This window comes from Falco naumanni, chromosome 8 (assembly GCF_017639655.2).
Source record: "Falco naumanni isolate bFalNau1 chromosome 8, bFalNau1.pat, whole genome shotgun sequence".
NCBI lineage: Eukaryota > Metazoa > Chordata > Aves > Falconiformes > Falconidae > Falco > Falco naumanni.
The window spans coordinates 23,585,994-23,610,265 of NC_054061.1; the positions used below are offsets into that span (position 1 = coordinate 23,585,994).

Sequence of the window (24,272 nt, forward strand, 5' to 3'; positions counted from 1 at the left end):
AAGTGTTTTCTCTGCTTTGGAAAGCCATGAGGGATTAGCCTTTAAAATTGCCCTTTCCTGGCTATGATTACTGTCTCAGTTCATCCTGCTTGGACTGGTTCGTGTTAGAGGCTGATGTGTCGCAAGCTGTGGGATCCAGGGCTCGGTGCTGTGCAGCAGCGGCAGCCCGAGGCTCGCCAACACCTCCGGGACACCCTGATCGCCTGCTTGCGGCTATCATCCTCCCACAGCCCCGGTCAGGGCTCCCGCAGGGTGGAAGGCACAGCGCTGGCCAGCCCGGCGTGGCTGCAGCTGGTTCCTTTGCTTGCCACGAGCGCTGCGAGCGCCTGTGCAGGGTGGCCAGCCCAGCACCCTTCTCAAGGTGCTCTGCACCTTCGCGAGAGCATTTACTGCCCTGTAGAGACAAAGATGCTTCCCAGTTAATGGCAAGGCACAGCTGTTCACGCGTAATCCACTTGCCTTAGATACCGTAAATAACGAGTTAAAAAACATTGCTTCTTCCTGTCTGCTCCTCCTCTCCATTTTTGGCAATTCCCAGTTGTTCACGGGCCAAATCTGCTTTCAAAATATGAATTTATATGGCAAGGTTAATGCTATTTGAACAAGGAAGTTGGGGATTTTTACCACACACACATAGAGTTTAAAATTTGTATCTGAGCCTCCAAACTTTGCTGAGCAAAAACCATAAGCCAGTTGGTGACATCACAATTGGGACATGGTGGCTTCCCCTCCTAGTCGTCCCAGGACTGGGCCATCCAGACACAACAAAGTTAGTAAATCCCAATGAAACCTATTTTATCTCCACTACATGACTTACAGAAGCACCAACACTATCTACAGCCCTAAAAGGAGAAAGGCACAGACAGCAATAACTCAACCCTGCCTTTGTCAGCCACCTAGAAAGCAAACTAACTTAATTTCCCAACGATAAAAGTCTCTTTCTTACTTGAAAAAATGCTGAGGAGTGACGCAGAGAAACACATGCAAGGAGACCGGGGCAGTGGCATGCCAGAGCGGTGAGATGACCTGGTCCCCAGCACCTCCCTTCAGCGTAATAAATTATGAGAATTCAGGGAAAAAGCTTGGACAGGGGAGCACGACACCATCTCTGTGCTTCTCTTACCAGCAGTCTCTGAAATTAGCACTTTCTTTTCTGATGGATACCAAAACCAAGGGGGCTGGGGGGCTTTACTTCAGCAGCCAAGAACTGCCAGATTTCTGCATTTCCTCTTCCATGTGATCCTACAAAGAACTCAACACATCTCTTGTTCACTCCAATCTGGAAAACGTATTAATTCCGTAACCAGGAAATTGTGGCTTTTCCAGAGATACTTTGCTTTCAAAAACATTCAGGACATTTTCTGCATTAGTGACATATGTTATTATTATTATTATTATTACCCTCGCTAACTTGTTTCATTCTTAGGATTCATATATGTTAGGTAAGCACACAGTGCATCCAGCTTGTACCCAGGCATGTCAGAAGCCCCAGCGGGCAGGCAGTAACTGCAAGGAGTGCATAAAGCACACGCATGGTGAATGCTGGTGAAAGGAGGTAGACAAACAGGACTGGAGGCCAGCATCTTCTCATTCCCGAGCCACAAACACAACACAATCGTGGTGTGCATTTCCACCACCTGGTCCCATACCACACAGAACTGGAGGCGGCCCCAGCAAGCCAGCCAGCCCACCAGCAGAACAGGATGCCACTTTCTGTGTCTTACCATGGAAAGAAACGACAGCAGCGTTCATCTCTCTGCTAAATTTGGGGCTAGAGGGATCCATTCCCACCACTACTAATTTTCTGCCAAACCAGGTCACCAGCACTTCTGCAAGGGACCTGAGGCGTGACAGCAGCAGACGGTCCCTCCGAGGCTGGAGATGCTGACCCCTGCCCAGCCTCACACCGCTAAGCCTTGGATCCCTCATGTCCTGCACCTGTATCTCCAACTGCTCCATCACTCCCTGCCTGATTTTCCGTGAGCCACCTCTCAGCACCAGCAAGTTAAGAGAAATGAAGCCGTAAGCGTCTCTACTGTTCAACTGCTCCTGAGTTCAGTAAAACACTGGATTTTCCAGCCTGTGTTTTACCGACAACAGGGGAGGTTCACTGGTATTCAAAACATACTTTTTTTTATGGAAAGGTTCTCAAAGCAGAGGTGTAAATGGCTACTGCAGCATGTCCAAAGATAAGGGAAATGCTTCGTTGTGTGTTGGCAAAAAAATCCAGCTCTCTGCTGCAACAGGGCCAACGGCACCACATGGTAACATGCAGCGTGAGGTGCCACTTTGCAATCACCGTCTGTTCACCCCGTTTCTGAGGAGAGGTTTGGGGCTCACCTGAGATATTGGTGTCAAACAACAAATAGCACAGCATCCTCCCAAAACCTTGACCTTTGCTCAGTCCCATCCAGCAGCCACCGCCTGTCCCCTGCTTCATAAGCCATCTGCCGAGACCCGTGGGCAGCAGGCAGGAGGTCTGCCTGCAACCCCTGCTGCCCGCACCCCAACACCTTTAAAGTAACTCCCATCCCCAGCCCAAAGGACATGCAGGCATCTGCCGCGCTCCCTGGTGCCCTGGACTTTAAAGCAGCAGGTGCAGACTGCTGCGGCTCGTGCGGTTACGCTCTCAAGCAGTCCGTAGTGCACAATCTCAGAAAAAAAACCCAAAAATAATAACAATATCAAGAACCTGCTTCTCCCCAAGACCTGGTTTATGGAGGGATGGCGGGGCAGGCTGCATGCCATCTTCCCTTTGCAGAGCTTGAGGAACAGTGGCAGGGGAGGAAGGGGCACAGAAGCAAGCCTGGCTTAAAGGGCATGTGGCACATACTGCTGTGCACTGACCTCTTAAACAGAGCTTAGTCATTAACGGTTTCGCCTCGTTTAGAGGAGGATCTAACCACTAAAGTCAATGCTTGTTGAACTGAAATATAAGCGGACACCAGTCCAAGGGTCCCCTGTTGTTTCAGATGTTGTCCTCCAGGTTATCCTGAATGCTGCCTAGTTTTGACAGCCTTAACCTCACACCACCACATTTCTGTGTTGGGGCTCCTGCTCCACCACAATGCTGACAAGCAGTGTGCCCAGGCAGCCTTCTCCTCCCAGGGCAACCACCCTGCTCTTCGGCAGAGCTGGGTTTCACCCAGAGCACCAGGGGGCTCGGAGACCAGCACAGCACAACCTTCTCATCTGGGGCTGTGTACCCGGCGGGGCCCGTATCTGCACACTCCTTAGTCACAAGCTGAAATAAACCCTAAAGCGGAAAGCAGTGCCCTGCCAACACCCCCCACGTGGCCTAGCTTTAGGTGAAATTACCCCCAACATGGGCACGGAGGGGCCCGAGCCCCCTGGAAGCAAAGCTGAGGGGTGGCACAGGACCCCCAGCTGGGACACTGCTGGAGAAACCCACCGCCATCCCGGTGAGCTCCATGCTGGCCACCAGCCTGCTGGAGAAACCCACCGCCATCCCAGTGAGCTCCACGCTGGCCACCAGCCTGCTGGAGAAACCCACCGCCATCCCGGTGAGCTCCACGCTGGCCACCAGCCTGCTGGAGAAACCCACCGCCATCCCGGTGAGCTCCACGCTGGCCACCAGCCTCCACAACAGCTGGCACCTGCCTCCGCTTGGTGATCCATTGGGAAAGTGAGAGTTCTACAAACACCTCAGCACTGGTATTTTGGAGGTAAAGCACGCAACTTTCACCTTAGGCCTCTGGATTCGTTATTCCCCCCACACACACCTCCAGTGTCTCCAAAGGTGAGGACACCCTGATGCCCCTGCCACAATTTGCCATTAGAGGGCAATGAAGAACTTTGTAAGATGTCCCCAACCTCTTCCCTCCACCCATGCCCCCTTCGTAAAGCCTCATGGCACACAGCTGGACAGAGAGGCCCAGAGCACACCAAAAGGGTGGCTCGCCATGCCATAAAATGGTATCGTCTTCCCTGCCTGGATCCTGCCCAACGCTCACCCTCCAGATGACCACCGTTCGGCCATCTACAGGATGGGCAACAGGCTTTCCGGCTTTGCTCTTCTCCTCCTCCTCCTCGTACACCAAGCCAGAGAGGTAGGGAGCAAGGTTTCAGGCCACCAGCAGCAACGCCTAGATGACTTGCAAGGTTTATAGACAAAGGAGCAGAAAACACCATGAGGGATGAGTCCTCCACAACCAGCCCAGCAACCCTTACAATGATTCACTACACCATCCACAATCCTGCTTATGGCAGATTATTTATTATTATTATTATTAATGTTCTTGTTGTTACTATTATTACCATCGTCATCATGAGACTGATAGCTCTCCACTTCTGTTAATCCCACTTCTGCAAAAGTGAGAGTTCCTTTCGGGGCCTTAACTCTTTCCACTAATGTTCTCAAAATATTTCACAGACAAGCAGCCAGGATCTGCTTTACAGACTACTTAGAAAATACCATTTAAGAGCAACCTCTGGACACTTCTTCCTCTCAGACAAAAGTTGAAAACCAGCACAGAAGGGTAAGAGCTAACTTCCTCAAGCTGTTACATTAATTTATATCTTCAGTCCTTCACTAAGCAAAAATGGGTGAAAACAGTGTAATGGGTGACATCAATAGAAAACAGCAGTCATAATTTGCATCCACACTAAAAACACACCTTCGGTACAAAATCTACTCCTGGAAGTACCTTCAACCATACACCATAATTATGCGGACAGGTATCGATATTTCACACCCTGTATGAATATTACGGTGCTTTCACAGACACTTGCTTCAGGTTGATCTAATTCAGAGAGGCTGGGCAAGCACCCACCAGGGATGCCAGGGCAGCTGCCAAAGACACACAGCCCCTTACTGCCCAAGCATCCCCCCTCGGATGGCGGGACCCCGGAAGGGTGGCACACTGTCACCTCCCGTCCCTCTGGCATCCTCGCAGTGCTGGGCTCCGCAGTGCTGCACTGCTGCTCTGCCTACCCTCTCCAAGCGATGGGAAGCAGACTCATCCCAACCCGGGGGTGGACGCAGTGTTGTGCAAGGAGCTATTAAGATCCGTGATTACTCCAGATTGCAAATTTCCTTCCCTGGATTTCCATCTGCTCATCCCTCCTATCTCGCTGCAGAGTTCAGGAGTGAATCAGCAGCAGCTGCACGTTGCAAAGGGTGGATCGGCCCTGCAGCGGGAGTTTGCACATCGAGGCAGTGTTCAAAGTGCTTCTGCCTGCCCTGCTGCCAACTCGGTGCAAAGACAGCATGCGGGCTCCAGCACACAGCTCACACTTACACGTGCCTGCTCAGAGTGTGCATGCTCTAAGCAAACATCCATGAAACAGATCACTTACCATAGATTAAGCAATTTGTTCAGTGTCTCACTAAACTGAAACTTTAAATAGCTCAATGCTTTACATTCTCTGCACAGAAGACTCGTGAAAAAAAAACAAGTAAGTCTTTATTCAGCTTTACTTCAAGGTAGATGGATTTTACCACAGGCTCCACCCACTGTAATAGCTAAATAGGAAAAGTCCCACAAATCTATTTATCAGGATGCTCCTGACTTCACAGCATGACTGCACCTTCTGCCAAACTCTCATCCTGGTACCACTGTGTTTACATTTCAAGGGAACATCCTACTTTCTCAGTCCTGGATCAATTACTTTCCTTAGCGATTACTTTTGAAGTTTATGGCAGAACCTGATTTTGCTGTTGGCTCGCAAATGCACATCATACCTTTTGCATGCTTCGCTTTCTCTAAGTAATGCCATTTCTGTTCATTTGTCACAGCAGAGCCAACCTGTCAATTGTTCTACATTGCTGCCAAGTCTGCATGCCGAAGCAGAGCTCATACACAAAAGATGCCCCAGCATCTGGTGCTGCTTAATCTGAGGTTGTTGTTCAGCCTCTGGACACAAAGAGGAGTTCAGGCTGCAGAATCATTCGCCTCTCCCTGAAGGCGACAGCTACCACCAACTGTGACAAGGGCTCATGATGTGGAAAGCCACTGGATTGAGACCATTTGTTCATGTTACATAGGTCAAGACAGACCAAACTCAAACCACTTGCTGAGAGGTGACTGAAGCTCAGTCTCTTTGAGCCTGCTGGGCAAAATAAGCAGCATTCACCACACAGAGGAAACGGGCACATGGGTGATGGTAACATCAGAGTGGAAATAAGTATCGCTCTGTGGCAAAAAAGGGGTTTTTGCAAGGTTTCTGTAAGTTGTTACCAATAACGGAGCATAAGACCAAAGACATGAGTGTCTGAAACTATTCAAATGCTCGTCCTCTGCAAGGTCCCTTTCCAAGCCCAGGGACAGTGCTGATGAAACCCAGTTGGTGCTCTCAAGGAGATGTCTGCCGAAAGCCCTCTGGACCTCCTTACCTGGTCACAGATGAGCTCCCACTTCTTCTCATTGTCATACTGCCGCAGCAGCCGGGCTTTGTCAGGCGGCAAGTTCATCGCATTCTGCGGAGAAAGAAAAAACAAACGTGAGGGACCACAGAGGGCTCAGGCTCCGGCGGAGTCAGGCATGAGCAAACCAAGGCAACGCGGCTGCGGTTGCTTTAATTGTTTTATGTGAATTCCTGTTGACAGGGTTATTCAGAAACATTCCTTTTAACAGTTGCTTTTGGCCCCAAAAGCACCAGTGAATCACACGGCACTGATGGGCAGGGCTCGGTGCTGGGCCATGCTGGGACACAGGAGGAGGTGAGCGACTGGAGCTCAGGAGCAGCCACCTCCATCCAGAGGAGAGGACGGAGGACAGGGCTTCCCCATGCTGCCACAGCGCGGGAGCCACCGTCCAGCCCAGACGTGGTGCACCACGTCCCCTCTTCCCTTTGCCTGCCCCCACCTGAGCACACTCGTAAGGGAAACACATACACACGCTGGGGACTACAGAAGGCCAGTTCTCTCCAAACAAAACCCTGAAACGCCATTTCATATTATTTCAGCAGCAGGACACTATTCGGGTTTTTAAATATCACCCCATGCGACCTTATCTGGGTACCACAGATCCCGGAGGTAGGATTGCTGCTGCCCACTTGCACATGCAAACAGCACAATCCCAAGACTGTGAATGACAACCTGCAGTAACGAGTCAGAAGGCAGGGGAGAGGCAGCAATTAGATGATGCCTATCGTTCGCTGGCTCCTTTGATGTCAGTTGAGATATCTTTCCATGGGCAGTTGTCTGGGGTAGGGCGGCACAGGCTGGCTACTCGCTCCCTCGGCAGTGTTCCCAGGAGCCGTGTCTCTAAATGCACGGCATAACTGTCATGCTTACACTCCTGGAGAACCCAGGAACGCCAAGAGCTTCACAAACACCAAGCCTGGAGAGCCTCCCTATCAGCCCTGCAAGGGTGAAGTGGCTGAATGAAAAACCTGCTGAGCACCTCTTGGTCTCCAGCACCTCTTGGGCCCTCCGGCCCACATTCCCAGAGCAGCCCCAGTTATCCCCAGTTAAACCTTCAGGACCGCAGGCCTCCAGCAGCCCATCCCAGACTGCTGCCGGGATGGGAGCAAAGCGCCGGCCGGTCCCTGTGGCACTGCACCCGGCAGTGGGCCAGGCTGGTGCCGCGCACACCTCCTGTGCCAGCAGGCACTACCCTTCCACGCTTAGTTTTAAAAGAGCTGCGGGAGGCACAGAAAGAGGCCAGAAGAAAGGCTGCTAAATAAGCCTGCAGTGAAGCAGTAATCAATAAATTGGTGTTTAGGAACCGAAACTCTGCTCTAGAAGCACACATCTTCACACGCTCTGCAACAGGCAGTTTTACAGATTTAGGTTGCCCTGGGGATCCTCAGGAACACTGCTGGACCCATGCTCTGCTACAGCTGGACTCACACAGCCCTCCTCTTCCTTGCTCAAACGAAGAGTAGGGATGCAGACAGCCCAAGCTGCCACAGGCCCCAACAAGAGCATCTGTTACGATCAACTCAGCCTGCTGCCACCCGAGACTGCTCACCCTGAACAGCACGCTATAAAATCAAAATGCAAGTCCCCAGGCAGGGACCACAGGAGCCAAGGGCAACCCCTGTGCCAGGGATGGTGTGTGTGGCACTGATGGGCACCACAACAACCAGGCGAGCTTTGGGGGATGGGGGACTCCGAAGGCAAGCCAAGAGGTTGAGAGGCAGCGGCTGGCCACCAGCAGCAAAGCTTTCCAGCAGTTTCTGTGGCCGAGCGCTACATCCCCATCGCAAAGACAAGACTTTCCCCGCTCGTATTCCAGCAGTTGGGTATAACGCAGGACCACCTTCCCCCACACCTCCCCAGGCCTTTCACGTCCCAGCTGCCTGGCTAACTGGCAGGCTAGGCTCCCAGCCCAGCCCTGGGAGCAGGCAGCTGTGGGGCTGGGGCTGCTCCAGCTGCAGCCACCTACCTTCCCCCCCATGCCCGGAGGGAGCAGTCCCGCATGAGGCTTGCCACAGGGGTCCCCCTCACCCGAGGGCATCCCCGGGGCACTGGCACAATGCAGCTACCACCAAAAGCACTGGAGCACAGGCAGGAACAGCGATGCATGCCCTGAACACTGTCCTTCCACATCGTTGGTGTGACAGAAAATGCCTCTCCTTACCAGGAATACCGCAGACCCCCGAGGGACCCCTCTGGTGCAGCTGTACCTCCTGGTCCGTGCATGCCCACCGAGGGAGGCGAGGACAGCACGGGTCTCCAGCCGATCTCACTGTCTGCATGTCGCAGATGTATTTGCTATCATTCCACAAGACCTCATTCCCTCCATCCCAGCTGACGAGCGCCACCCGCTCCTGGGGATCCCCTCCACCACCCTACTGCTGTGATGACTGCTCTTCCTAAAGCTTGTTTTCCATCAGATAACAAACGCTCTTCCTTTTGCTCATCTGTGCTGTCATGCTGACAGTATTTATAGGCTTTGATTGTATCTGCGCTTGGTTCTCCTCTCAGTCTCTCACCATATGCCTTATCAGTTTTACTCCTCATTTTAATGTACTTCTTGGTATTTTTCCTGGGGCTTCTTCAAGCACCATTCCTTACCTCTGAGAATACAAACATATTTCATAGCTACGCTAAATCTCAGCTGTAGGAAGAGCTTCACTGTTTACCTGCAATACACCCCTTGTCAAGCTCTAATCTCCTTATAGCTAATCAGCTTACCCAACCAGGCTGGCGCTCAGACAAGAAACCTGCCCGGAAACCTTTGCAGAATTCAGTCATGGCAAGAGTTCAGTATGGATGAAAGCCTGAAACAGGGAAAACAAGACCCAGGCAGCAGGTTCCACTGATCTTGTTTCGAAATGAATTAAATCTGATCTCATTCCAAAATGTGAACTCCTCCACTCCACGACGGTTTGCTGCACACAACCATTTCATGTATTTCAACAATTACTGCAATCCATTTTGGATGCCCCCTGCCCTGGTCCAACAGGTAAAATTATTTATGAATACATTGTGTGCAACCAGGTTCAAATGCCTGCATGTAAGCAGCGGATTATTTGTACCTACTCACTTCTCAGTAAGAGATCTAAAGCACTTTTGAAACCTGCTTGTGCTCAAGCCCATTACCATGCTATGGACAGGACCCTCCATGGAGGCAAGCCACGGTGGGTCACCCCAGCACCCCCTCTAGTCCTTCCTTCGTCTCTTCTGGAAAGAACTGGGAAGGAAACTACTGCTTCTGCTGCCCCACTGGCCTCATCTCTCAGGCGGTAAGAAGGGAATGCACTTGGACCAGGAGGGAATGCACTTGGACCAGGGCTTTTCACGCTGGCAGAGTCAGTTTGACATTAACTTTAATGTTTTATACATAAATCAGTTTGAATGGCTTTCTTTAGCAACTGGATCAAATTGCACTAGTTTACTGGAAACTACTGCAAGGCGTTCTCACTCACAACTGAGGCTCTCCGCTCAACGTGCAGGCTTATTTCTGCACCACACACACCTTTGTCCCCATCTATGAGACATCTGCTGAATCAGATCTCCTGAGCGTGGAGACTGTTTGCAAGGGGCAGGCAGCCATACACGGGGGAATGGCTTTAAGCTGACAGGGCAGATGTAGATTAGATGTCAGAAAAAATTCTCACCCGTGAGGGCGGCGAGGCGGTGGGCCAGGCTGCCCAGAGCAGCTGTGGGTGCCCCATCCCTGGCAGTGCTCCAGGCCAGGCTGGATGGGGCTGGGAGCAGCCTGGGCTGGGGGGGGTCCCTGCCCGGGGCAGGGCTGGGAACTGGGTGGGCTTTAAGGTCCCTCCCAACCCAAACCATCCTGTGAGTCTGTGATCCCCCGGAGCTCCCTGTCCTTTGGCTCAGATCTCCTGCAGCCTCAAGGCCGGTGCCCCAGGACACCAGCCCCCACTCAGCGAACACCTTCATCAGGGCTGTACCAAATAACCCTTGTTTCTTTGTACAACATAACACAGGTGTAAATCATCCCTTCTCTAAAACCTGGACTAACGCTGTTCTTCAGTTGGTCTTACCCTTAACCATTCCCTGATGGAAAACTACGTGTTATTTTTACTGAAATGGGAAGTAATATATTTTCTTTATATTTATGCATGGCACTATACCAATTGGCTTTCTGAAATCCAAGTGTACTATATCTAATTGCACAACCTTTAGCTGTTGCATCAGCAGCTATGGCAAAGGCGGCTACTGAATTGGCTGGCTTGACCCTACCAGTTGCAACAGTTTTGAGTCTAATCATAACCAACCAGAAGCACTAGCAGTCTGCATTTCTTGTTCTCTGTGAATCAGTGAAATGACTCACAAATGCCTCCTGGCCACTTCCAGCTCTTAACAGCTATGGGCTTCACACATACCGCTGTTATTTAGTGAACTACAGGTCTATGACCTGCGATTTCTCTTTCCATCTTTACCCTTATTAAGAGTTCATGCTTTGAAGGGCTTTGATAGCATAACTATCCCACTTCTGATACGATCTAAATCCCTGCTGTTGCCAGAAGGGATGGCCTCACTCTCGCCTCTCCCCCTGTGTCCCCAGCCAGGCTGTCCCTTACTGTCCCCTGTGTCACCACCAGCACTTACACAGCTGGAGGCCCTCTGCCAGCAGCACAGACTTCACCCAGCTCAGGAAGAGCTGCACCTTTACACTGCGTACTCACCTTCCAGTAGGGTCCCATCCCAGGCCATGAAAGACCAAATTTCTTTTAGTGGCAACAGCAATTGAAGCAGCCCCACTGTCTTGTGCCCCTCTGCATCCCCACCCTGGCTGGCCCCATGCACATGCCTGTATGGCTTGTACTGAATGCGATCGAGCTTAAAATAATCATTTCTGGTCAAGTTATTTTTAATTCAAGTCAGTGTCATGAGTCTGACAAACTGCACAGTGGCACGAACTGAGAAGCTGCTGGGGCCGTGCCATGGCTCCCGTGTTGGACCGTGCAGTAGCCGTGGCACAACTTCCCTGCGTCTGGGGTTTTGCCTGTTGCACCTCATCACTACCCCAGGTCACAGAGCCCTGTGTAAAACACCGATGCCCACTGGTCCTGGCTGAGCATCTGCGCCCAGGTGAGCTCTGCAGCTTTGCTCCACTCCTCCCCGCACCAGATTCACAGCCTTAGGAAATGAGTCCTACCTTCCTCACCATACCCCAGATTTCCATTACATCACACTGCTTCTAGGGCTGAAGAGAGTAAAAAAAAAAAAACGAACAAACCTCTGGCACATCATTCTGCCTCGATGTCTGCAAGGCAGTAGGAAATTGGTGTGCACTGCCACTTTACAGCCTCCAAGTGAGGTTTCCGACTCCTCAGAAACACCTACAAACACACATCTGGAGCACTGCACTCAAAAGTAACTGCAGCTAGATCCTACCCAGCATTGTGCTGTCTGTGAGGGCTGGTTTCCAATCATATTTTGGCTCCAAAAACACATAACTTCTCTTTTTCCCCACAAATTCCTAAGTTATTCATGTCTACTGCTACGTGCCAAATAATATAGGTAAGGTTTCCATTCCGTTTGCTCTGGGTTGGCATTACAAACCTAGAACTTAAATTAATCACAGTAGCAGATGGAAAACTGGGGGAAATACTAGCAGACCTACAAAATATTAAATTGCTTAAGAGTTAAAAATAAAACCAACAGCGCATCAAGGAAATATATGTATTTTTAACCTATGAAACAAAGCCCAGCTCCATCCAAACTGGCAGCCCTGACCGTCTCCGAAGCACAGGGCCAGATGACTCGGTAACAGCGCTGTGTACCAGGACACGTCGAAGTTCGGCCTCAGCCCGAGGAGATGATTTCACCCATCTCAGTGTGACAGCAAGAGCAGCGGTACAGCACAGGGCAGGAAAACACTCTCTTTCTCCACAGCAGCGTTATCTCCTGGCCATGAGCAGGCGGAGGAAAGCAGGGCTGGTGCAGGATCTCAGCTTGGCACCCCCAGCAGCGGCTGGAAGGACGGTGTTCCTGCTCAGAGCCCAGCCGCTCCCCAGCTCAGGGTACAGCAGCGGGCTGCACTTTGCTGCCCTGGTAAAGCCAAAGAAATTTTGTACCACCAACTGTAACCAGCTGGCTTGTCCGTTGTAACCTTCTTACCTCTGTCCCCCAGAATTTTCCATAGAAAAACAGTTTTCAAATTAGATTCTGAGTCAACGGAGCACCTGAATTCACTACGGAAACTGCATAGCCCCCCTTTCCACTTCTTGGCACTAAAGCCTGGTTTTGTAGACCGCTTTGCAAGAGTCTGGCACCATCGCCATGGTGCTTGGCTTCGCCCTTGGCCCTGGGGGATCCGCATGTCGTCACTTTCCACAGAAAAAGGTCACCAACTCAGCCCATGGAGCTGCCGGTGGCCACAGGTGGTGACCCCAGGCCTCGGACGCAGAGCGCTCCCGCAGCACCACGTATTATCAGCAATATCCAGAGAAAATGCTAACATGGTAGCCCATGCACCGCAGAGGGATAAAGCGCCCAACCGGCTGAGTTTATTCACATTACAGAAATACCAGCACGTCCAGCAGCATTTGTGCTCCACTAACAGAAGGACCAGTCTGTAACTACAGGGCTGAGCTGCAAACCAGATCGCACTGGGACCAGCACCACACGCTAGGTGCTGGGGGTGGGACGGCTGGGCTGGATTTTTTCTAACTTATTCCTTGATTTAATGAGAATTAAAAGGCTCCATGTTTTGGAAAACAAATATAGCAGCAAGTTGACTGACTCAAAAGCAAAAGCATTCCTAATTAATAGCATTAGGCTGTTGCTCTTTCTTATTAATCTTATCATCTGTAAGCCTACACGCCTTTTATTTATGAATCATGACATTAATGTGCTAGCAACAAACACAACGGAGTCCTCCTGATCCATTTGTTCCCATGAACAGCCCTGCATGCCTTCATAAGAACTGGAGCACGTGGACCCCTAAAATATGAGACATTTCCACCAGCCCACTCCTACCCACCGGACGGCGATGGAACAAGCCAGCCCTGTGTCGCTCCAGGCGCTGGTACAGCAGCGGAGCCCAGCCTGGCAAGGCAAGGCGAGCCAGCCGGTGCTGTGAACTTCAGAGCTGGAGGAAGGCAAAATTCGGCAGCCCTTTCAGCGAAGAATTAAAACTTCCCACTTTCATAATGGCACTATTCACTTTAAATGAAATAAAGTCATCCCAAGAAAACCTTATCTCCAGAGTTGCAGGGAAGGGTGCAGGTTAATACCCACTCCTCTATGAGATGTAGCAGAGCATCTTATATTCCTGAGACCTAATTCCCAGCTCACTTTCTCCTCCCGCCCTTCCTCTGATTGAGGTTATTCCTGACTTGTGTTACTACCAGAGAGACAGAAAAACAAACCCGGGTAGCTTTTGGCTTCACAACAGCACTGATGAAAAAGATCAGGGCTTTAATACATTTAGAATATTCTTGGCCCTTGTAAATTAGATTCAGATTTACATACCGACATCAAAGCTCTGCTTGTTACTCCAGCAATTGCAGACTTCAAGGACCCCCTATCCCCACCTGGAATTTCGTAATCTGAGCTTATTCTCCAGCCCATCAGTTAAACTTCTCAACTCCTCACAACATTTCATAACAGCCATGTCTACTGCATTTTGCCCCCAGCTCTCCTGGTTTTATCTCCGCCGTCTCCACCATGATAAGCTGCAATCTTAATTTTTTCTGCGTTGCAGCCAGTGCTGTTATAAGGCACAGCCTGAACTATTTTAAACTTTTATTAACATCTAGTGAGCTCTTACAAAGTAGATCCAAAATTGGTTCATAAGTCAAATCCATACCTCCCACCTTTGTAAAACTGAGACAGAGCAGCCCCCTTCCCTGGCTAGAGCAAGCCTGAGAACGGAACACCAGCTCCTGAACGGATCCAGGTTTACTTCTTGGCACTGTGAGGTGCCTACGTCTTCCCAAAAACCAGGATCCAAAAGTAACCAAATTCCAAAAATAATAAAAAGAGAATGGAAAGCAACATAATAGGCAGTTCAGCTCTGTTCATGTGTATTCATAAAGACACTGACATTGTCACCCCTCGTCGTCAGATACAATTTCAGAGTTTGTAAAGTATTCCCTCGCATTTCCTAAATTAAGTCAGCGTGAAAAGAAAACAGTTTATAATGTTACAAAGAGACATCTTCTTTACTGAACAGAGCATGCACGCGCAGCAGCGCAAGCCAGGGGCTTGTACTCATCCCGTACAGCCTGCCCTATGAAGGATGACTCGCTCCTACTCAGCTCTTGTCCTCTGCTGGGATCACCAACCCCAAGGAGACAGTGGCTGCTTGATGTTGACTCAGGGCCACAAAGCCGTCATGAGTGAGGCCTCCTTACTCATCCCACTCACCTAAGTTATTTCTGACCTGAGGTCTACTAAAGATCCAACATCTAAAGCCTTGGTACAGCATTCTTCATCTCAAAACCCTTCCCCGGTGAAACACACACCGAGCAGATCACTCCGCTGCAATGCAGGAGCTCGGTGGCTATCAGGTCTGTTTGGCCTGGGGGAAAACCAGACCGTGGCCCCAAATTCACCCCACCTGCCATCGCTGGAGGTCAGCTCACAGCACTGCCCAGGAGGAGACCCCCTCATCCCATCCCTCGCCCTGCCCCTAACTCTGACCCTTAAGAAAAAATTCTATTGCTAACTTCAGTAGCTGCCTACTAAAACAACCGACAGTATTTTTGTACAGTATTAAAATTTAATTCCAGGACCTGGCCCATAACACAGCCCTTAATATTCTTCTACAATATTAAAATTTAACTTTTTGCAATTTTCTGTGCTACTTAACTTTTGAGTCCTGCTATGGTGTGTTTATTTAGGAAAGCTAGAGGCAAGTGAAGCAATCTCAAAAGTTCGTTGACTTTATGAGCAATTCAAGCTAGGCTAAAATTAAATGTACTTATTGTTCTAATCCTCCTTCTTCTTTTCTGTTTTTTTTTTATTAAACTGGTCTTTGATCTAAAAATACCAATGCTCTCACTGCACAAGTCCCTTCTCCTCCTAAACACACCCTGGCTCCACAGGGAGAGCACCACGAAGAGCAGGATGAGGCTCGCCAGGGTGACCCACAGAGGGCTGCAGCGTCCCCACTCCGAGGACACGGTGCAGGGGGGTCATCACGGCCCGGGGCTGTGGTGGGGACACTTGCACAGAGCTCATCCTCAAAAACACGACTGGGAAAAAACATGGGAAGTTCTTTAACTCCATGATTCCCCACGTACACCTTGGTGGGCCTGAGAAGGTCATCCAGCAACATCCACTTTACACATTGAAGGGAAAAGCTGGGATCCAGAAAACTACTGTGAGTACCTGCGGTTCCCCAGCAGATGAGGAAGGACTAAACCATCCAGAAATCCAGCAGCAGGGAAGGGTAAATACTTCTTGGGAGGTCAGTCACCTCCTGAGTGTTTACAGACAACGGGTCCCGCGAGCAGCAGTTCTGCTGGCTGCACATCAGCCCTGAATCCTGATGGAGCGCAGCCAGGAGATGCTCCCAGAGCGAGCCGGGTGTCCCTGCCCCACGCGGCAGCGGTGGACAACATCCACGTGCAAGTGTGACACTCAGATGCCAAGAGGCTTGTTTCTTGTTTCGATCACTTTTTTTACCATCACTGTGGTTCTCCAAGATATCCCGAGACCCTCCACGTCTGGCCGCACGCAGCTTCCACGCGGCGCCTTTCACTTTGCTTCTCTGATTTCTTTTATCGGCATTGACATTTGCATATTCAAAACAAATTAGCATTTAACTTCAAAGCTCTTCACAGAGATTAATCCCCACGCTAAAAATACTAGCCTGGGTGTTGTACAAACACAGTCACAGAGACGTTTAATGCTGCTGCACACGAAGCTGCAGGTGCAAGCTGGAGTCCCAGCATTTCCCCCTGTCACTGTGGGTTCATCCCCGTGTGAACACGGCCACAGTCGTGTCCTGGGTCACAAACCCCTTTTAGGTGGAAGCACACAGCCAGCAGGGTCTAACTGGGCAGTCACGATGCCTCTGACGCTGCTCCTGAAACTTCATCTGGGAAATTTCTCCAAGGTTTTGGTGGCCAAGGATGAGTGCTGCTGCCACAGAGCTGTTTGTTCCTTTAAAAAAATTCAGACTTGGTCTAATGTGTTTCACATTTTGGAAAAGCTGAAACCTCATTAATTCACCACTGAAAAATAGTTTCATGCTACAAAAGCTTCAAAGCCCAACTCACCGCTGACTCACCCAGCCTGGAAGATTGCTCCAAGCAAGCCCCGGGGCTTTATTAAATCATTCAAAGGCACTCAATACTGATAAGGCAAACCACAAAATCCAAAATTAAAGTAGTTTCAGTGAAATGTCTGAGAAAGTGTCTTCCCAAGAACCAAAATAAATATGCCAAAGGCTGTGCTTGGACTTGCACAGATTGTGGTCAGCCTGCGTGATCCCAGTCACCCGGGGCGAGAAGTGTACTCGCCACGGGGCAGGCGACCACAGCACCCGGTGCTCACCCTGGCTGCTGGGTGTTGCAGGACAGGGAGATGGTGGAAGACAAGGGTTTCCATTCTTTTATAAATAAAATCTATAAAATTATAAAATAAAATTCCAGTCTTATATAAAAACCTTTTTCAATCTTGCGCTGGCACACAGCAGTACAGAGGGATGAAGTCTAAGCATCCCGACAATAATCCCAAATGGGCTGATAGGTTGTGGCTGTTCTCTTAAACTTTTATGCAGATCTCTGAAAAAAAAGCTTTACTGTAAATTAGAGGATCCCACCCTCTTGTGACATTGCTCACCACAAACCCTACGGAAATAAGAGCAAACGTTGCAGAGCTACCTGTGTAACCATACTGCTGTTCATCAACCACTCTGTTGAAAAGAAAAATTAAAATTAAGGGTAGCAGCACCTATCATCAGCTGCCAAAACCCATCTGCCATCTGTGAACGCAAGACGACTACAGAATCTCAGCTGCAAAGAACAGCTGGTTCAAAGGCCACATTCTTTCCAAAGGTGCAAACCTCCCCGGCAAGCTGAAGTGGTGCTGCGTAACGGCCCCTTGATTTCCAGAGGCGGAGGGTCAGCCCCAGGCACCCTGCAGCGGGCTCACTCCTAGAGCCCCGCGACGGGGGAGGGGACGGAAGCTCCCAGGGACCCTGCAGTGCATCTCCACCAGCCTCCCACCGGCCCCAGCCCTGCGCCCCTGTCCCAGGGAAAGCCTGGGTGGCGAGGGGATGCCTTGGGCAGGAGCCAGCCGTGACAACCCAACCAACGCATCAATGATGTGAGAAGGATGCTACCCTTACACATCCTGAACGTTCTGGAGCACCATTTTATGACGTCCCCGAGGATGGAAGAAGTGATGTGCGGCGGGCTGGTGGAACGCAGTACCTCTGACCTCCCCTCCCGTGCGGAGCACTCCTGACTTCCCCACCACCTATAGCGATGGCGTGTCACAGCAGTCTGCAAAAGCAACCTCACTGGGGAAAAGCTGCAAGCTCTTGTAACAAAACCCCAGCTCAACGTCATCTGGCTGCCATTTTAAAAGCAGCGGATGATCACAAATTATCCTACATGCACTTCTTTGATAGAAAAAAACAAGTCTTTTCCCACCATAAATACATGGGTCATGTACATAGGGTTCAAAGGGCAGCAATAAGCCACTTCAGCAGCGACAGAGGGATAAATCCTTTATCCAGAAACCACGGGAAACAAGAAAAGGAGCAATTGTGCCCGCACTCAGCTGCACCCCAGTCCAGCGCTTATCACCCTGGTCGTGCACACACGTACAAGTGGGAAACTTCCCCGGTGAAAGCCAGGGCAAGCAGCAATCCTGCTTTTTCAGCAGAGACGAGCGAAATGGCAAAGCCCACACTGTCCGGCTCAGTACCGCTGTCCCCACACCTCCAAGGGCAAGGTGCTGCCCAGAAACTCTTCAACTTAGTGCTGTACCTGTGCTAAAGGTGTTCGGCAAAAATAGACTCTGACATCACTGAAGCTTCCTCCCCACAAAAATACGGTGAAAGAAGTGCTTTGGAATTAGACAACAAAAATAAGAAAAAGCGGGGGTTGTGTTATCATGTACACTTTCTTTTTCCTCTCCTGCCCTTGTGTTATCACTCTGCCAAAGGCCTATATAGGAAGGAAAACATAGCTATATCTTTCAGGAATCCGTAAGAATGTTTCTAAAACACAGAAGAACTTGTATTTTTCACACTAGTGTACATTAGACAAAAAAAGAAAGCACTCCCTTTCTCAACCTACCATTTTAAGAACACATATCGCATTGAAGAGCGTAATTGTGCTGCTAGATTTGTGTGGTAGCACAACTAAAAAAGCTTGAATTCAGTGAAAGCTTGAACAGCTTCATATATATGAACGCACCCTTTCCCCTATATGCATACACATATGGATGTAAATATATGTAATTTATTCAGAGCAAGTTTCTTATGCAAATGCATACTGATAATTTAACTATTCTATTTTAAAGTACCCACAGAAAAAACCCTAACAACCAGACAGCAAAATCCAAACACCATCAACACACAAACATATGCATAAAAGCTTCCCAAAAGCAGAACAAAACAGTAATGCATACGGTGGGCACAAAAATACAGGAAATTCCACTTAAAACATGAGAACAGACTATTTCACACGGCAGCTGGGCGGGTGGCCGGTTGCTCCGGCGGGGTGATGAACCCAGCTGCCTCCATCTCCTTCGCTTCCCCATCACCTGCGGGATGTGCACCAGCGCTGCATCCCTCCCACAGGCGAGCGCACAGGCACCCATACGTGCAATAGTGAGGCTGCTGGTCTGTCCCAGCCCACCCTTCTGCCCCTGCTTTAGGTTGATGCACATCTAAAACGGACCATGAAAAAAAAGTAAAAGTAAGTAAAACCCTCAGGGCGACTGTGTTTTAGTTCCCTAGGACGGGGAGGAAACAGTGCAGGCTGGCAGCTTCCCTGATTTATGTTGGTCTAGAAACAAAATCTTCATTTGAATAATATTAAGGGCTGGATAAACCAAGAAAAATAAATGAACTCAGGGATAAAAAGCCTGGAGCCCATCCCGGTCCCAGGTTTTATGTCTCCGATGGATGTCAGCACGAGCCCTCCTTGCAAAACCACGTCTCAGACAAAACTCCTCTGCTTCTGAAGCAGACGTGAACTCACTGATCAGGTGCTCAGAGTTCACTTCAGCAGCAGCTGCCTTCAGTACCTATTTGTAATTTCCCCTGCACACAGCTGAGCTCCCTTCTCTGCCTAACAGTCCTCCCATATCGCCAGCAAGCCCAGGTCTCCGCGGCTTGCTTCCCCAGAAGGATGAAGCACTTTTTAAAAATGGCAAATAATTTATGTCTCTTCTCTGCACTCAAGTACCTGATGAACAGTGCAAGGAATTTATCTGAAAGTTTGTTACACGTAAAAATGTAAACACAAGAAAAGGCACTCATACGCCAAGCTTCAACCCCAAGTGCATTTTTAACAGCAGGTTATAAACTTTGGTTTATACTGGAAATATTTACAGGTCTAACTACTGCAGGCACCACCACAGCCCGACAGAAGAGTGTATGGGAAGCCAAAGTAAACCACAGACGTGTGACTTTCTAGCCATAATGAGAAATACTTCATACAGCAAGACTGCTTTGTCTTTTACTCCATTATAACTGACCCCCAAGGCTCCCTTACATTACGTCTGCCTGGGTTGACAATAAGTCAGTAAAAACATACGACACACAAGCACGCACATATATACATGTATATCATATGAATAATTTTAAGTGCCTAAAAATTATGCATCTTCAAACTATCAGCCCTGATATTTGCTGGTTCACCAGTCACATTTTTATGTAACCTTCTTGAAGTATTTTTTTCATTGCCTTTCAGCGTTCAAGTATTAGGCTCCAAGTATTTGCCAAGTATGAGGCATCAGGATCTGACTCAACAATCATGCGTGGCTGCTGAGCAAACACCTCTGTCTTTGCTCCCTTTGTTCCCTTCCTAGAAAACCCGTCCTTGATGGGCACCGGCTGCCCTTGCTGTGTCCTAATTCTGAACGTGTCTCGCCTGGGTAGCCCTTGCCGGCAAGCTCCCCCTCCCTCCTCCTCATCCTCCCTGCTCCAGACATTTTACAGCACTACAGATGTCAAACTGAACAATACATTAGTGTTTACGCAGCACACGCCCTGCCAGACAACTTGGCATGAAATATAAATGAAGAGTGGCTGCAAGCAGGGAAACGGCCTCAAGCGCTGCACAGAGGTTTGCCGAAACGCCAACGTGCTGTGCACGGCTCCTTGCACGAGGGCACACACGACGCTGTCCTGAACGCAACCACAACAGTGCATGTATGTTGCAAAAATACTGCCCTGCCTCTCACAGAACCAGAATTCACTATTGCAACCCGGTCACGGTACACGGTACTTTGTCCTAAACCAACCAAAGTTGCATTGGGAGTTCAGACATTTATGTTTGTCTAGAAACAAAATCTTCATTATGTCAGTCTCCATCATTTTTCACTACAAGTATTTATTGCCACACTAATAGCTCCCGTAGCAGGCAAGCAGAGCAACCGAAGATGCTACAAAGCCACCAGCTCTTTGCTTAAGTAAATGAATTTTTACAAGCACAAACTTTCCTCAGTCGTCCCGCGCGGGTTTTAATCCCGAAGCCTCAGGATGCTCTTCTCAATATAAGCAGCATCAAGGACAAAGTGTGGACACAGCTGACTCCTCTCATCCCAGCAGTTCTCCTCCCCAAAATCTGGGATTAAAGAACCACAGTCTGGCATGCTGGCTGGCCGTGCCACGCTGAGAGGGTCACAGCCTCATGGAAACCCCACTGAGCTCCCAGGCATGGGACGAAACCCTACTTGGAAAAGCTCCACTTCGGGGAAACACACATTGGTTATTCTTTAAGCACTTTTACTGTGGCCATCCCGAAACCGGTCCTAAAGGTAGATGTTAGACCGATAAATGCTTGAACTCTCCCATAACAGTTTTTGCTCAGTTACTTTTTCCAAATAAAGCCCTAACTGCATTTTCTGGGCTCCTGCTTATGATCAGCATGCTGAAGTTCCCAGTGCGCGCCAGTCACTGACACCTCATAGACCTCAGTTTTCCTTGCATGGTTTCTAATTCACGTCTAATAAACTTTCACAGTAAGTCAGTGACTCATCTACAATAAACATTACCTAACACCACGCTCAGACAGGAACCGAATAAAGTGTCGTTAATTCAGAGACTTGTGCACTGAAGTTATCTTGCTTTAAACACGTATGTTGGAAAATGATGAGGCAATTCCGGATGCTATTTTTATTCTCTGTAAGGAGATTAATACCAAATTTCTGGAAACTTCCCATCTGTACCAGCCATGCACAGGTACCTACATACAGAAATACAGGCTTAATTCTTTATACATGCCATGTACAAACAGCTAAAACCACTTTGTGTATTCAAACAGGGCTTAACTCTGTGCAGGTGCTGCACGCAAATTAAATCCACGGCACACCTGCTGCAATGGATATAATTCTTTTATTATTTTCTGTTCTTAGCTTCACTCCTTACTGCAGGACAAAAGCTATCCTCTGATTCCTCATGGATAGGATGAGCCAGGACACAAGGAGAATACTCACTGCCCAAAGGGCTTACTCCAGTGTGCCAGCTGGTGGATTTCCCTCTAGCTCCTGTCATGCTCCCAGGGTCATCTTTATTACTGATTCCCACAGGATTTCTAACCTCATGATAACACATGTACTACAATGGCCTTTGTTTATCCACAAATATGTTTCTGATTTAATCTTTTCATCTTAGAGGTACTTCACCCGCTCACCCTCCAAGATATCCACCTCATGATTTTCCTGGTGTTCGAAGACTGTAAACAGACAAAACTTGTATTTCATCAAAAATCCCTTTGATGAATGTTTATAGATTATAGAGCAACCAGAAACATGACAGAGCATTACACAGCCACGCCGCACACCTACATCTCCTGCCTGGAGCACACCAAGGATGCTGGCTGTCCAGGACAGGATTCAATGGCCTCAATACCGATGTCCCTTTGACGATGCCTTCCAGGGCCATCCTGCAGTTCCCAGGGCACCAGCACATGGTGGGCAGGTTGGAAACAGGATTTGTGCACTGGTGGAGCAGGAGCTGGAAGCCAAGCAGGTTACCCACGGCACTTAAAAAGACTCCCTCACTGTCAAAGAGATGGAGAAAATCCACGGGTGTTCACAAAACTCAGGCCACATTGGTATCAGACGAACACACACACATTTTATCACTGTGTCTGGCTTATGCTTTGGAAGCTGCCTGCTACTTGATCATAAACATCTCTCTCTAAGTTAACCAGAATATTTTCCATTTACCAGGGAAGATGCTGTAAAGCCCAGGCTTTAATCCTGACCAGGGGCACACAGGTCAGTGGTCCTGCTCCAGCGCAGGAGCACGAGGAGCAGCCCGGCTGGCAGAAATCCTCGGTGCGGAGCTCAGCGAAGGCAGCACCTACCACCCCAGCCATGATCCAAACCAACCGCCTTCCCCTCATGAGGATGGAGCTGCAGGTGACCTTTGTCTGGGCTGCCTACAGCACGTGGCAACGTCAACCAGCTCCCAACGTCACCTGGAAAGGTTCTCCCCCTGCAAGCTCCCGGCAAGCACTACAGCTCTGCTCCTCTGGCTCTCAGCTCCAGCAAGGTGACAGCATCAGTCCACACCAGCTGAAAATCCGACCTGCTGCCCTGTAAGCCCTACATGCTTGGCCATTGTCCTGAAAAATTAAATCAGGTAACAGCGAGCAGGAGGCTGTTGCACAACCATCCAGACAGGATGTCCTGGGAGAACCAGACCAGGTTTCCTGGGAGATAGAGATACTCTCAGGCAAATGGCAAATACCTCACCCCTGTGAAAGAAAGTTCAGGGCACACAGCCCTCCCATGTCCCTCCTGAAATTCTCTTTTTATGACCTTGACACTGTAAATATCAACAAAAGAAGAAGGGGGGGGGGGGGGGGGGGGGTGTGAAAAAGAAAAAAAAAAAAAAAGAGGCTAAGCTATCTAATGCCTTTCCAGAAAGCTCTGCTGCTCTTTAAGAGCTCCAAATTAAGCAGTAATGCTCTTTTGATTAAGCCCCATTAACAAGAGAAGGCCGTTTGCAGAGGTTTTTAGATGTCTCTAAACCCAAGGCCAGGAAAGGAAGGAGGAGGGCGAGGAGCTGATCCGTGCCTGCTCCCCAGCCCATGGAGAGGGCAGCTGCCTCCCGACCACTTGCTTTCTCACTTAAGTGCCAACCCGCTAGGCTGGCTCAGCAAATGGCTGGAAAAACAGCAGCACTGCCTGTTTCCTTTATAGCAGGCTTTGGATTTACGAAGCAGTGACCACACCGACATGTGGACCCTAACAACTGCAACAGGGCACAGAAGTAGCTGCCAGGGCAGTGCAAAGCAACATGCCTGCGGGGTTTTATTGCTGCACGTGGGCACAGCTAGCATCTTCAGCTTGACAGCGAGTAACATCCAGAATCAGACCTCCTCGTTAGGACAGGACATTCATTCAGCCATGCCCCTCATCAGAGAGCGGTTACAGACCTGCACGTCACACAAATGGGCTTCAATGTTACTGCCAAGGTTACCTGCATCACTGAACTTTGCAAAAGGGGGTCTGCAAGTTCTCTCCAGCCCATAGGTATGTGCTGCCCGTGCAACATACACCCAAGCACACAGACTCAGCCAAAATCATTACTTCTAGGAAAAAGAAAAAAAACCCAAAACCCACAACAAAATACTTCCCATCTTTTTAGCAGATCTCATCGGCTTCTGTGCAGCATGAACACAGCTGCCATCATTACACGGCAGTAGCTCACTTCAAACAAGTCACACAAACCCAGGAT

General features: G+C 49.4%; 1 protein-coding gene across 11 annotated transcripts in view; it reads right to left on the bottom strand.

The window, feature by feature from the left end:
* FMNL2 (formin like 2) overlaps nt 1-24,272 on the bottom strand; it is a 152,702-nt gene that overhangs the window by 65,458 nt on the left and 62,972 nt on the right. For all 11 annotated transcript variants that reach the window (XM_040604059.1, XM_040604054.1, XM_040604058.1 and 8 more), the window contains exon 2: nt 6,356-6,439. In XM_040604059.1, coding sequence (XP_040459993.1) covers nt 6,356-6,439 — 84 coding nt within the window. The remainder of the gene's footprint in view (nt 1-6,355; nt 6,440-24,272) is intronic.